Source organism: Mus musculus, chromosome 13, assembly GCF_000001635.26.
Source record: "Mus musculus strain C57BL/6J chromosome 13, GRCm38.p6 C57BL/6J".
NCBI classification, from domain to species: Eukaryota; Metazoa; Chordata; class Mammalia; order Rodentia; family Muridae; genus Mus; species Mus musculus.
Window position 1 is genome coordinate 14,626,254 of NC_000079.6, and position 13,121 is coordinate 14,639,374.

Below are 13,121 nucleotides of genomic sequence, written 5' to 3' on the forward strand. Positions count from 1 at the left end.
TATGAAGAAGTAGGCAGTTCTATGGTTTAAATGTAATTGAAAAGATTTTGATCAACATTACATAAAATTTAGAAATAGCTTTATTTTAGAATATTTGTTGACATGCTGTACTGTTTCTCTACTTACTGTCACAATACATCCGTAGCTTACTAAGGAGACAGTAACATTTTAAGACATGGGAAGGTGACACCTTGGTCTAGAGTTACTCGTGTATTTATTGTATATCTGTGGTGTGGGTATGAGCACGTGTGTTTATTGGGTACCAGTGATGTATCACTTGAACCCAGAGCTTGCCTGTTGACTAACTAGTCTAGCTAGTTTGCTCTGGAAATCCTGTGTCTACCTTCTGAGTGCTGGGACTAAAAGCTGCCCCACATTTGTGTGGGTGTTCTGTGTCCATCCTCCAGGTCTCACATTTGCACTACAGGTGCTTTAGCTGCTGAGCCTTACCCCCTGCAGTGCCCTTCTATTTAAGACGTGTGTTGAGGAACTAGAGAGATGGCTCATTGGTTGAGACCAGTTGTTGCTCTTGCAGAGAATTTGGGATTAGTTCCAAATACCCACACGGTAGCTCATAATCATCTACAGCTCCAATTTCAGAGGAGCTGAAACCCTCTTAACCTTTGCGGGCATTAGGTAAGCACATATGGACAACATACAAGCAGATAAAACACAAAATATTAAAAAAATTACTAAAGGTCTTGAGTATTATTAATAATCTCTCTAGATTCGCCTTGATGTATTTGAGTCCAGCACAGTATTAATCATAAGGCTTTGTTTGGTTTTTTTTCGGGTTTTTTTTTTTGTTGTTGGTTTTTTTTGTTTTTTGTTTTTAATTATCTGACTGCAAAGAAATTAGAACAGTGGTTTTCAATCTGTAGGTTGCAACCCCCTTGGGAATTTAAATGACTCTTTCATAGGGGTCTTCTGAGTTTTGGGAAAACATATTTACATTATGATTCACAACAGCAAAATTAAAGTTGGGGCTGGAGAGATGGCTCAGCGGTTAAGAGCTCTGACTGTTCTTTCAGTGGTCATGAGTTCAAATCCCAGCAACCACATGGTGGCTCACAATTATCTGTAATGGAATCTGATGCCCTCTTCTGGTGTGTTTGAAGGCAGCTACAGTGTACTCGAATAAATAAAATAAATCTTAAAAAAAAACCAATGCAGTATTTAAAAAAAAATACAGCTAAGGTAGCAACAAAAATAATTAGGAAGACTGACAACCACTAAATTAAAAGGTTTCTCCCTTACATTGGTGAGTGTGTGTGTGTGTGTGTGTAAGTAAATTTGATATTGTTGGAAAGGTAGGATTTCTGTTAGCTGCTGTTTAATTTGTTTAAACCTGATGTCCAATATTAAAAAAAACAAAACACAACAGAATGCTGAGTGGTGGTTGCACAAGCCTTTATTTCCAGCACTTGAGAAACAGGTAAGTGGATCTGAAGTCAGTGCCAGCCTGATCTGCAGAGTTCCAGGACAACAAGGGCTACATAGAAGAAACACTGGCTCTCAAAACAAGAACCCCAGAAGAATGTCAACATGTATCAATCAAAGAGGAAAGTAGAGGTATATAAATTTAAGACGAGGAAAGTGCAGATAGTGCAGCGGAAGGAAACATTAGATTCAGGGTCAGCTATATTCTGCCTCCGCAAATGGAAAGCTGCCTGCAACCCCATCCCCTTTGTTCACAAGGCTGAACAGAACTCTTCATTGACCTTGAAACTCATCTGTTCCCCTTTTGTTCTAGTTGCTTCAGAAACTCATTCGTTGATGTAGGGGCTCATTGTACACCGAAACATTCTTAAATCATTTAGGCTTCTGGATGTTAGTTTCTTTTCATCTTGTGTATTATAGTGTTCCCAGTGTTCATAGCTTCTCCCAACATTTGGTTGTATCTGGAAAGCTTTGGCAGCAAATTCCTTACCATAAATCTTGCTTTGCAAAGTTACTAGCTGAGCAACGTGACTGTTCTTGACGTTTACATATACTGGGGAAGGGGAAGTAGAAGGGAAGAGTGAGGAAGATTCTGCTTTTTAATGGAGCACTGAGCTCTTTTACCATTTTTTGCATTTTCAGTTGATTGTCATACACAGGAGTTCCTGACTCTTGGTACTTAAGCTCACCTGCTTTCCAGTCAGTTTCCAAGCTTTTCAACTCTCCAGCCCTAACCTTTGCCTCGATGTAAAGAAGAGTAAAAACATACTCAGTGGGAGGGGTCGGTACTTCTCTAGGATTAGAATTTTAAGTTCCTGGCAACCAGTGCAATGGCCCCTTTATTAGCTATAGTTTGTGTCTGTGACAAAATACTTCCCTCTCTGTGGCCTTTGGGATTGTCTTTTGTTCCACAATTATTTGCCTTTTGATGAGTTTTTACTTCCCAAATGTGTGTGCCATCCTCTTGTAGGGGCCATGTTAATGTTCTCTGGATCACTTGGGTTTTAGTTTAAAATGTGCTGCCAAAGGAAGGACATTTGATAAGTTTCTTAATGGTTATTAGACCGAATGCCCAAGTAGGTCCTTATTAAAATTTTTTTTGTAAATTTTTTAGTATATTTACATTTTTCCTTTTACTTTTCTTGATTATGGACCTAAAATTTCTGTTAACTGAATATCTGATTCTTGCTCTTTGCTGTGTTTCAATTCCTTACTGTACTTTCTAGTCCACTGATGTTTAGAATATGCCTTTACTTCGAAGAGCTGTTTCCTATCTGTGCCTTCAGCCCTTAAATGAAGAGAAGCTTATTTGAGGGCCAAAGTAATCAGGTAGCTGAAGGTTCCAGTTACAAGGTACTTCTTAAGGAAACGTGCTGTTGTATGTGCCTTCTCTGTCCTCCAAATCCAAGCCGGAGAAGGTTGGGGAGTGTTGAGTTTGTGAATGAGTCTTCTTGTAGATTGTGATTGTCAGATTTCTTTGGAAGTTTTTACGTATTTACTGTTTGAAGGGAAAAGGTGTAGGGGGTGGGAGCATTGGAGGAGCAAGGAGGCTAGGGGCAACATTTAATCAGGAAAATTTCCCATTTTCTAATGGTGCCTATTTTTTGTTGGGCTTCTTTCTATCTTGACACCTGTTTACTTACATCACAATAAACTTATTTCTGAGGGAGGAATGGGCTGGCTGCCCTGGATGGGAGAAAGAACTCTGGTATGTTATTAATGGAGTCTTTTTAAAGAATGGTTTTAATTCTTGCCCCCCCCCCCCCCCCCCATTTAGACACACCTGAAGTTCCAAAGCCCTCTGGAATTTGTGCTTGATAAACCCTGGCAGGCTTTGCTGAAGGCATTTACAGCGTTGTTTGTGCCTCAGGGGCAAAATACATCTATTTACCCTTTAGTTTAGAACTAAATAAATTCGTGTGTAATGTATTTGGAATAGCGCTGGCTACAGAGCTTTTTTTTTTTTTTTTTTTTTTTTTTTTTAGTATATTTAAAGCACCGAATGAGATATTGCTCCTGTCTTAAGATTTTGGTAGTGTGTCTGATCTGAGTTACTTCTATCCTTAAAGTAGTACTTGGGACAAGGAAAACACAATTGAAATCTAATACTTAAAATAATACTTAAAAAAATACTTAAAATTAGTTTTGCTTTCTCAAACTCCCCCTCACCTCGGATAACTTTGAACTAAATATCCACAGCCCCTGAAGCTATGCAGTTCTCTGCCCTGTTCGGAAGGACAGCACATTTAAAGGTTCCTTCTATGTAAAGGCCAGGATGATGCAACTAAAAATGCTTCCGAGTGGCGTTTGGAACCTCATGGTTCTCGATTTTTATTTTGCTAAAAATATCCAAATCTGAGACCCAAATAAGTTTTAGCATTCAGGACTCAGTGAGATTGAGACCCAACCCTTGACCCGCCCCTGCTGGCTGGGAGCTCAGGTTTCCGTCGCTTTGGTAGCAGAAGCCGGTTGCCCTCAACAAATATGGTCGCTGCGGTGCCGCCTGGGACTCAAGCTCAAGCTCACCGGGCCGGAACCACGTAATGCCAGAGGCGGGACTCGGCAGGCGGAGTGCCTCTCAGCAGAACAAGGTGAGGACTGACTGGTGAGCTGTCTCTGCAGACTGCCTCTGTGTTCCCTCGCCATGTGCGCATGGTGTCTGGCGCTGCTGGTGAGGATCCGGGGACCAAGGGAGTGAGTGGGGAATAGAGGGAGGTGGAGAGGGAGGGCATGGGCCGGGTCTCGGGGCAGGAAGGGTCAGTACTGCGTCTTCCCTACTCTGGCCTCTAAGCACTAGGCCAGCTGGAGCCTGTTTGATCCGGACTTGTTGGATCAGGCCCAGCGGTGCAGGTGGACATACCAGAATGGGAACCACACTCACGCAGAAACACTTCACCCCAGGCTCTCGCACCTTGTCATAGTCCAACAGCCAGGCTGGCCACCTGGTGTGGTGTTCTGGGTCCTTCCATCTTTTCCTTCAGAATGGGAACAGGAGGCCAGTTGGTTATCCCCTTTGTTCTATTGAAACATTGCTAAGTTGACATCACATGCAGAAATCAGACAGTCTTGATTGCTTGATATTCTAAACCCTGTGGAAATCAAGAGGCAACTCCTTAAAAGACTGTATCCGGGAGTGGCAGCGCACACCTTTAATCCCAGTATTTGGGAGGCAGAGAAAGGTGGATTTCTGTGAGCTCAAGGCCAGCCTGGTCTACATATTAAGTTCCAGAACAAGCAGGGTTATGTGGAGAAACACTGTCTCAAAACACAAACAACAATCCCCCCTCCACCACCACCCCCCCAAAAAAATCCAACAAGCCCCAAGAAAACAAAAATCATCTATTGAAGGAGTAAGAGGTGAGAGATCCTAGGATGACTAGTTTAGGAGAGCCTCTTGTTTGGACAGTTTGTGGATTTTTAATATTAAGCAGTTGTTTTTACATTAAAAAAATCAGTTCTTTGAGAATTTCATATCATGTGTTTGGTTCATATCCACCATGGATGACTCAACCAATCCCATACTCCACCCCTCCTTCAAGACTGCTTTGTACTACCCAAATAGTCTAGGATGTGTGGTCTTCCACTGAAGGGTGGGAGGGAGGCTACACTCCTAGAGAAAACTGTCTCTCCCTCTCCCAGCCGCTCAGAATTGCCAGCAGTTGCCATGCTGGCTTAGGCTTGCGCAGGGTTGGTGCATGCTGTGTCCAGAGGAGGTTTCATTGCAGGTCTTACCTTTTTTCCTTTCACAATGATCCCTGAGCCTTGTGAGAGTAACATATGAGTGTTACATATGTCCCTTTTAGGAATAAGAGTTATATGTAGTCTTTTAGTCTCTGCACCTTGGCCAGTTGTGAGTATTAACAACTGTGTTAATAACTATCTACTGCAATAGAAGCCTCTTAGATGAGGGTTGAAAATACATTCATTTATGGGTATAATAATAAGTCAGTTTACACTATCTAGCAGCATAAAGTGGTAAGTTTTCCCCTAGGGCCTATGACTTCCCTAGCATAGGTTCGTAGCCTAATAATGATGCCAAGTATGGGTTTCATCCTATGGAGTGGCACTTAAATCCTATATATATATATGTGTGTGTGTGTGTGTGTGTGTGTGTGTGTGTGTGTGAATGTTTGGTGGATGTGTAGTCAGTATGGGGGAAGGGGATGCCTCCGTGGGCCCATACTGAGGTCCCCCTGAGGGGCCAGCCACAAGACCACAGTATAGTATAGAATAGTTTATTCAGGGAATGGGGAGGGGAGTTGACAGGGTAGGAGAGACAGAAAAAGGGGCGGGGGGGGGGGAGGAGAAGGGAGGGGAGCGGAGGAGAGGAGAAGATGGCCATGAGCACGTGGAGAGGAATGGGGAGAGAGGGGGACTAGATGACAGAGGGAGAGCAAGAAGGCAAGAGCAAGAGAGAGTGAGGGGTCGAGCAGCTCCTTTTATAGTGAGCCAGGCATATCTGGCTGTAGCCAGGTAACTGTGGGGTGGAGCTTAGACAAAATGTTAATACCAACCGTAAAGTGGCTGGTTACTCCCATAGTATTTGTGCTGCTGTTGTACTGATGGGCATGTCTTGCCAGGCCAGTCATAATTGTAACTCCAAGGATTCACAGATACTATTGAAGATTGCTTTTCTCCTCTGTTAGCCTGCATAACACCTTGCAGAACTATGAAAATTAGCCAGGACAGCTGAAGCTTCTAGGTGTGTACGAGCTCCATTTCGCCATGTCCTATGACTCAAATTGGTGTTTTTAGCAATACGGTCTTAGCCATCAAGTTCTAGATGGATTGGCAATACCACGTTATGTTTGGGTATCTATGAAGCGTCCCTGGCCAGCAACTCCAAAAGATAATCCATTTCTGGGATTTTTATTTGTTAGCCTTATATCTAGTAGAGACATTGTTTTGCTCTGCTGTAAGGTAGTTCCATCTTAGTTTTTTTTGTGTGTGTTTGTGTGTGTGTTGAGAGGTCCTTCGTGTTATTTTTCCTTCCTACATTTTCTCCTCTACCAGACAGTTCACTGTCATCTCAGTTAACCATTCCTGTTCCATTTTCCATTTAACCCTTTCCACCAGTGTGTTCTCTTTCCTCCCTTAAAAGCCCCTCTCTGTGGACCCTTAGTAATGTTCTGATCTCTATGGATATGTTTTCAGTTCTTTATACATTCTAGCCTCTAACCCTCTGTCAAGTGTATAGACGGTAAATGTTTTCCCTATGCTGTGGGCTGCCTCTCTACTCAAGTAATGGCATTTTTTGCTATGTAGAAACTTTTATATTTTCAGGTTTCACTTGTTAATTATTGTTCTTAACCTCTGCACTATAAAGGTCTTTTTCAGAAAGTCATTTCCTATGCCAATGGCTTCTAGTATGTTTTATACTTTTTTTTCCACCTCTATCAGAGTTAGGATATCAGGTCTTAGGTTGAGGTCCTTGATCCAGTTGGAGTTGAGTTATGTGTAAGGTGAGAAATGAGGATCCCGTTTCTTTCTCCTACGTTAGCTGTTAGTTTGACCAGGACTATTTAGCTGTTTTATTTTCTCCAGTGTGTATTGTTGACTTCTTTGTCAAAAATCAAAAGTCAAATGGCTTGAGGAGTTCATATATGGGTCTTTATTTTCCATTGATCAATGAGGCTTTTGTTGTTGTTGTTTGTTTATTTTATTTTAGATAATACTATATTGTCATTATTACTATTGGTGTTATCCTAGTTAGGGTTTTAGTGCTGTGAACAGACACCATGACCAAGGTAACTTTTATGAGGACAACATTTAATTGGTGCCGGTTTACAAGTTCAGAGGTTCAGTCCATTATCATCAAGACAGGAACATGGCAGCATCCAGGCAGGCATGGTGCAAGAGAAGCTGAGAGCTCTACATCTTCATCTGAAGGCTGCTAGCAAAATACTGGCTTTCAGGCAGCTAGAATGAGAATCTTACAACCCACACCCACAGTGACACACCTACTCCAACCTTCTAATATTGCCATTTCCTGGGCCAAGCATATACAAACTATCACTTCCACTCCCTGGCCCCCATAGGCTTGTCCAAACATAAGAGTCTATGGGGGCCATACCTAAAATAACGTAATGCAAAACCACATTTATTCCAACTTCAAATCTTCTCAAAGTCTATAGCAGTCTCAACAGTGTTAAAAGTCCAAAGTTCAGGGTCTCTTCTGAGATTCATCCACTCACCTAACTGTAGTCCCCAAATCCAGACCAGCTGGGCAAACTCCAAATCCTGCATCTCCATGGCTGATGTCAAAGCAGTCTTCAGATCTCCACTCCATTAATTACCTTTGTTGACTGTAACAAACTTCTTTCTCCTGGGCTGGTTCTACTCCTTGTTAGCAAGCAGCTTTCCACAGCAGATAGACCATGGCTCTGGAATCTTGAAGTCTATGATGGGTGTTTCTGAGACTTCCTATGTCAATGCAGTGATTCTGAGTGTCTTCACCTTAGTCTCAGGCAGATCCTTCAGACAAGGGCAAAAACTAGCCAGGTTCTTAACCAGTACCACAAAAAACTGTCTCTAGGCCACATATTGACATTCTCCACTGAAACCTCTTGGGCCAGGTCCACCCAATTCAAACCACTCTCAGGAACAAAGTTTTCCATATTCCTACTAGGATAGCCCATTAAGTCCCATTTAAAGCATTCCACTGCTTTCCAAATCCAAAGTCCCCAAATCTATATTTTTCCAAATAAAATCATGGTCTGGCCTATCATAGCAATACCCCAGTCGTTGGTACCAACTTCTGTCCTAGTTAGGGTTTTACTGCTGTGAACAGACACCATGACCAAGGCAACTTTTATGAGAACAGCATTTAATTGCGGCCGGCTTACAGGTTCAGAGGTTCAGTCCATTATCATCAAGGCAGGAAGATGGCAGCATTCAGGCTGGCACAGTACAAGAGGAGCTAAGAGTTCTACATCTTCATCTGAAGGCTGTTAGCAAAATACTAGATTTTAGGCATCTAGAATGAGACTCTTATAACCCACATCCACAGTGACACAACTACTCCAACAGGGCCACACCTTCTAATATTGCCATTCACTGGGCCAAGTATATATAAACCATCACAGGTCTGTAGAATAACTTATTGAAATCTGAGATGTATCTTCAGTCATTCTTTGTTGTTTAGGATTGTTTTGCTATCCTGGTCTTTTTGCAGTTCCATATGAAATTTAAGATTGTTTTATCAAGTTTTGTAAAGAATTGTTTTGGCTAGATGTTGGGGAGTGTGTTGAGTGAATATAAGTAGTTTGCTGTTGGCAGGATAGTCATTTTCACAATATTAATCCCACCAACCCTTGATCGTCTTTCCAACTTCTGGTATCTTCAATATCTTTTTTCATTGTTGAAAAAGTTTTTTATTTATTTAATTAAAAATATTTTTCATACAGTATATTTTCACCGTAGTCGTTCCCCTCGCAGATATGCCTTCCCTCCACTCCCATCTAACTTCATGGTCTCTCAAAACGACAAAAACAAAGCACACAGAAAACATGGTGTGTGTTTTGTGTTGGTCAACTCTTCCTGAGCTTGCCTTGGAGTTTGATATACAAAGTGTCACTCCATTGAAGAAAACAGATATTCCCTCTCTCAGCAGAAACAAATTGCAAATAGCTTCTTGCTAACGGAGTTAGCTCACGCCTCGTTCTTCATGCAGGGTTTCTTTTCTTTTCTTTTTTCCGGATTTGATTTATGTAGGTCTTGTGCATATTGTCACAGTCTTTGTACTGATAGAGGATAGGATTAGAGATACAGTGAACCTCCTCTAGGAGGTACTCAGTACTTTTCCTCAGGCAGTAAGTGCTGGTGGAATTGGTAGTGTGAGTCTTGGATCCCTCTCCCAAGAGGGGCCCAGAAGACAGGGATTCATGGTCCTTAGATGAGTCTCAGGAGTAGTTAAGTTCTTGGTTTGGGTCTAATGCCCCTCCCTAGAGAGAGGTGGTCATGTTGTGGGGATGGGAGTAGTTGGAGGCATGAGTCTGGTGTCTGCCTAGAGGAGAGACCAGGTGTGTAAATCAGAGATCTGTAGGGCTTGTTAGGGTAGGCATAGTTGAGCTGGTGGGAGAAATCTGGGCTATCCAGGGAGGAATGGAAGGGAGGGCTTTCAGGGGGAGTGGATGGGGTTAGGGACAGGAGTTGCAGGCTCCCTACATGAAAGAGGTATATGAGACAAGGTGCTGGAAGGCAGGTAGGACACTTGCTCCTCAGGCAAGTTGCAGGAATGGATGGAGTTGTTGACATGGGTCCTTGGGTAGTGGGTTTTTTTGCTTATAGTTGGAGGTACCATCTGATGTCTGCCTGCAGAAGAGACCAGATGTAGGCAATAGTGTGAGTGGAGTTGGCTGGAGTGGGTGGAATTGAGTTGAGGGGGGGGGCAGTCTAGGCTCCTGGGGCCAAGGACTTTTGGCAGGGATGGATGTTGGGGTTCCCCAGTTGAAGGTGTGTATGGGCAGCTATTTTAAAACTTTAATCTTGATGTTTGGAATCTTAAAATTCTCAATAGTTGAATAGTAAGACTAATTATTGATAGAAATACAAAACACATTGCCAAAACTCCTGTTTTGTTTTGTTTTGTTTTTTTCCCGACATAGGACATGCTGTGGATTCCACAGTTTACAGAGGTGAAGGTGTAAACGAGTGTCGGAATCCAGCACACTGCAGGAGGAGCTCAAATGTACAGCTTTGCTTAGCTGTCAGAAGGAAGGAGGCTCTCCCAGAATCCCATGCCCTGAAGCCCAGGGTCATATCCTCTATCTTCACAAAACATTGTTGCTAGATTGGACTTTCTAATCATCTTAATAGTGGCAACTACTGAAATTTGCCTCGTTTCTTATCTAAGGAATAATGCTGTCAGCATGTCTGCATACTCCATGCTCTCCGACAGAATTGTCATGGCCAAGGAACTGATCAAAAGAGCAGAATCACTTTCTCGGTCCCGAAAAGGTGGCATAGAAGGTGGCGCAAAGCTGTGCAGCAAACTGAAGGCAGAACTCAAATTCTTGCAGAAAATAGAGGCTGGGAAGGTAGCTATTAAAGAATCCCATTTACAGAGCACTAATCTAACACACCTGAAAGCCATCGTGGAATCGGCAGAGAACCTGGAAGAGGTTGTCAGTGTTCTGCGTGTCTTCGGCTACACAGACACCTTGGGAGAAAAGCAGACTCTAGTGGTGGACGTTGTAGCAAATGGAGGTCATACTTGGGTCAAAGCCATCGGTCGAAAGGCTGAAGCGCTGCATAACATCTGGCTGGGCAGGGGCCAGTACGGTGACAAAAGCATCATTGAGCAGGCTGAAGACTTCCTCCAGGCCAGTCGACAGCAACCGGTGCAGTACAGCAACCCTCACATTGTCTTTGCATTTTACAACAGTGTCTCCAGCCCCATGGCAGACAAGCTGAAAGATATGGGCATATCTGTGAGAGGAGACATTGTAGCCGTCAACTCTCTATTAAATCACCCCGAAGAGTTCCAGCTGAGCGAGAGTGAGTCAGATGACGAGGGCCAAGAACTTCTGCAGGTGACAAGAGTCGACAGAGACAATGTCCTGGCACGCGTTGCCTTTCCAACAGAGATCAAGGTCGATGTGTGCAAAAAAGTCAACCTGGACATTACTACTTTAATCACCTACGTGTCTGCCATGAGTTACGGAGGCTGCCACTTTGTCTTCAAAGAAAAAGTGCTCACAGAGCAAGCAGAGCAAGAGAGGAAGGAGCGGGTTCTACCTCAACTGGAAGCATTTATGAAGGACAAGGAGTTGTTTGCCTGTGAATCTGCTGTCAAGGACTTTCAGTCTATTCTAGATACCTTAGGGGGACCGGGAGAGAGAGAGAGGGCCGATGTGCTAATTAAACGAATCAGTGTGGTGCCGGACCAGCCTTCTGAGCGTGCCTTGAGACTAGTGGCAAGTTCAAAAATTAATAGCCGTTCCTTAACAATTTTTGGGACAGGAGACACCCTGAAAGCCATCACAATGACTGCCAATAGTGGTTTTGTCAGAGCTGCCAACAATCAGGGTGTTAAATTCAGTGTGTTCATTCATCAGCCTAGAGCACTTACTGAGAGCAAAGAGGCCTTCGCCGTGCCCTTACCAAAAGACCTCACCGATGATAGTGCGCACTAATGCTATCCTTTAAGTATTGTCATGGAAATACATTATTTATACTAAAGGCTGGCCTTCCCATATATATTGGGAGAAAAAAGTTTATAGGAAACATAATATTTAGACCTGTTTAAGTAGAAGTTCTTTGTGTTTCATCTATTTAAGGTCTATAAATTAGAAAAAAAAAAAAAACCCAATTGACAGTCTTATGTATCCCTGCATTCCATCACAGACTACATTGTAGCAGGTAAGAACAGAAAGACATTTGCATAAGGCTTTTAGCTACCTTGTGATGCATTTGCCTCAGTAGGGCTGCAGCCTCCAGTACAGGTAATCACATTTCATGGAACATGGCTACATGATTCTTGAATTCATTAAATATCTGGAGAAAATTCTGAGGCCTGTTTTTCATTGTGTTATATTTGTCAGTCTACTAAAGGTGAGAGATATTAGTTATTTCAAACCCTAAAATCACTGCTTGTTATTAATGGAAAGAAAGTCCTAAAAACAAGTAAAACTAAAACTAATGCTATTAATTTTAGAAATTAAACTAAAGCTAAAATTCTTACAGAAAATAGAGAAAAATTTTTAAATTTCAAAAATTTAAAAACAATTGCTTTGTGTCAGACAGAGTCTGGTGGGTATTTTATAGAGATTAGAATTCATATGGAACAAAAGGGAACTTTGGTCTGTTGGGTCTCATTTATTTATCAATATACCACTTGTCTTAGCTGGGATTACAGGTGCAGTAAGGTGGAAAGGAAAAGAGGATCTCTTTGTCTTGCATATCCTGAGCCACAGTTGATTGAGGGAAGCCAAGGCAGGAACTCAGGTTGTGTGGAACCCAGAGGCAGGAGCTAAAGCAGAAGCCATGGAAGGGGGTGCAGCTTACTGGCTTGTTCTTTCTGGCTTGTTCAGCCTGGTTTCTTTTAGACTCTAGGACCACCAGCCCAGCGATGGCACCACTCACAATGGACTGAGTCCTTCCCCATCAGCTACTACTGAAGTGCTCCACAGGTGCTGTTGCCCAGTCCTTTGGAGGCATTTTCTCCATTGAGGTTCCCTTCTCTCAGATGATGTTAGGTTGTGTCAAGTTGACATAAAACTAGCCAGCACAGCACTTTGAAGGAGAAACAGTGTTCCTAAGCTCAGCCTAGAACTCTGAAGGTAAACATTAGTTTGAACAAGTAGAAAATGTAGTTTTCTAAAACTCAGATTTTACATTTAAGTCCAAAACAAACCATTATTACAAGTATTTGAATTATTAAAAACTACCTTTCTTATTCTGTAAGCCGCTAGCAAGTGAAAATTAATGGCATCACTCATGAAACGGTGATGGAGATAGTGAATGAGAGCTGCATGCAATTAAAGGTAAGTTCTACGACTACAGTGTACTCCATACCTTATCATTTACAAGAAAACAAATTCACAAAGTGAGTATATATTTTTCTAAAAGCTGGGAATTTGAGAGTTGCCTTGTCTTTCCTAAGGAGTTACTATTGGGATTTGAGTATTAGCAGCCTGAAACTCTGCCAGCTTTGCTTAAGTTACAAAAAGGGAAACTCA

General features: G+C 42.4%; 1 protein-coding gene across 2 annotated transcripts; it reads left to right on the forward strand.

The window, feature by feature from the left end:
* The first annotated feature begins 3,991 nt into the window (after positions 1–3,991).
* Positions 3,992–11,949, forward strand: AW209491 (expressed sequence AW209491). Of its 2 annotated transcripts, none has more exons than NM_001104646.1 (2): positions 3,992–4,031; positions 10,047–11,949. In NM_001104646.1, exon 2 carries the CDS (start codon positions 10,311–10,313, stop codon positions 11,574–11,576), a length of 1,266 nt encoding a protein of 421 aa, NP_001098116.1. In that variant the 5' UTR covers positions 3,992–4,031; positions 10,047–10,310; the 3' UTR covers positions 11,577–11,949. The 2 variants fall into 2 exon arrangements, with proteins under 2 accessions (NP_001098116.1, NP_598828.3); NM_134067.4 differs by having other exon boundaries at positions 4,005–4,111.
* The last annotated feature ends 1,172 nt before the right edge of the window (positions 11,950–13,121 follow it).

Excerpts from the sequence above, each read along its gene's own strand:
- AW209491 (NM_001104646.1), top strand. The coding sequence starts at position 10,311 with ATGTCTGCATACTCCATGCTCTCCGACAGAATTGTCATGGCCAAGGAA.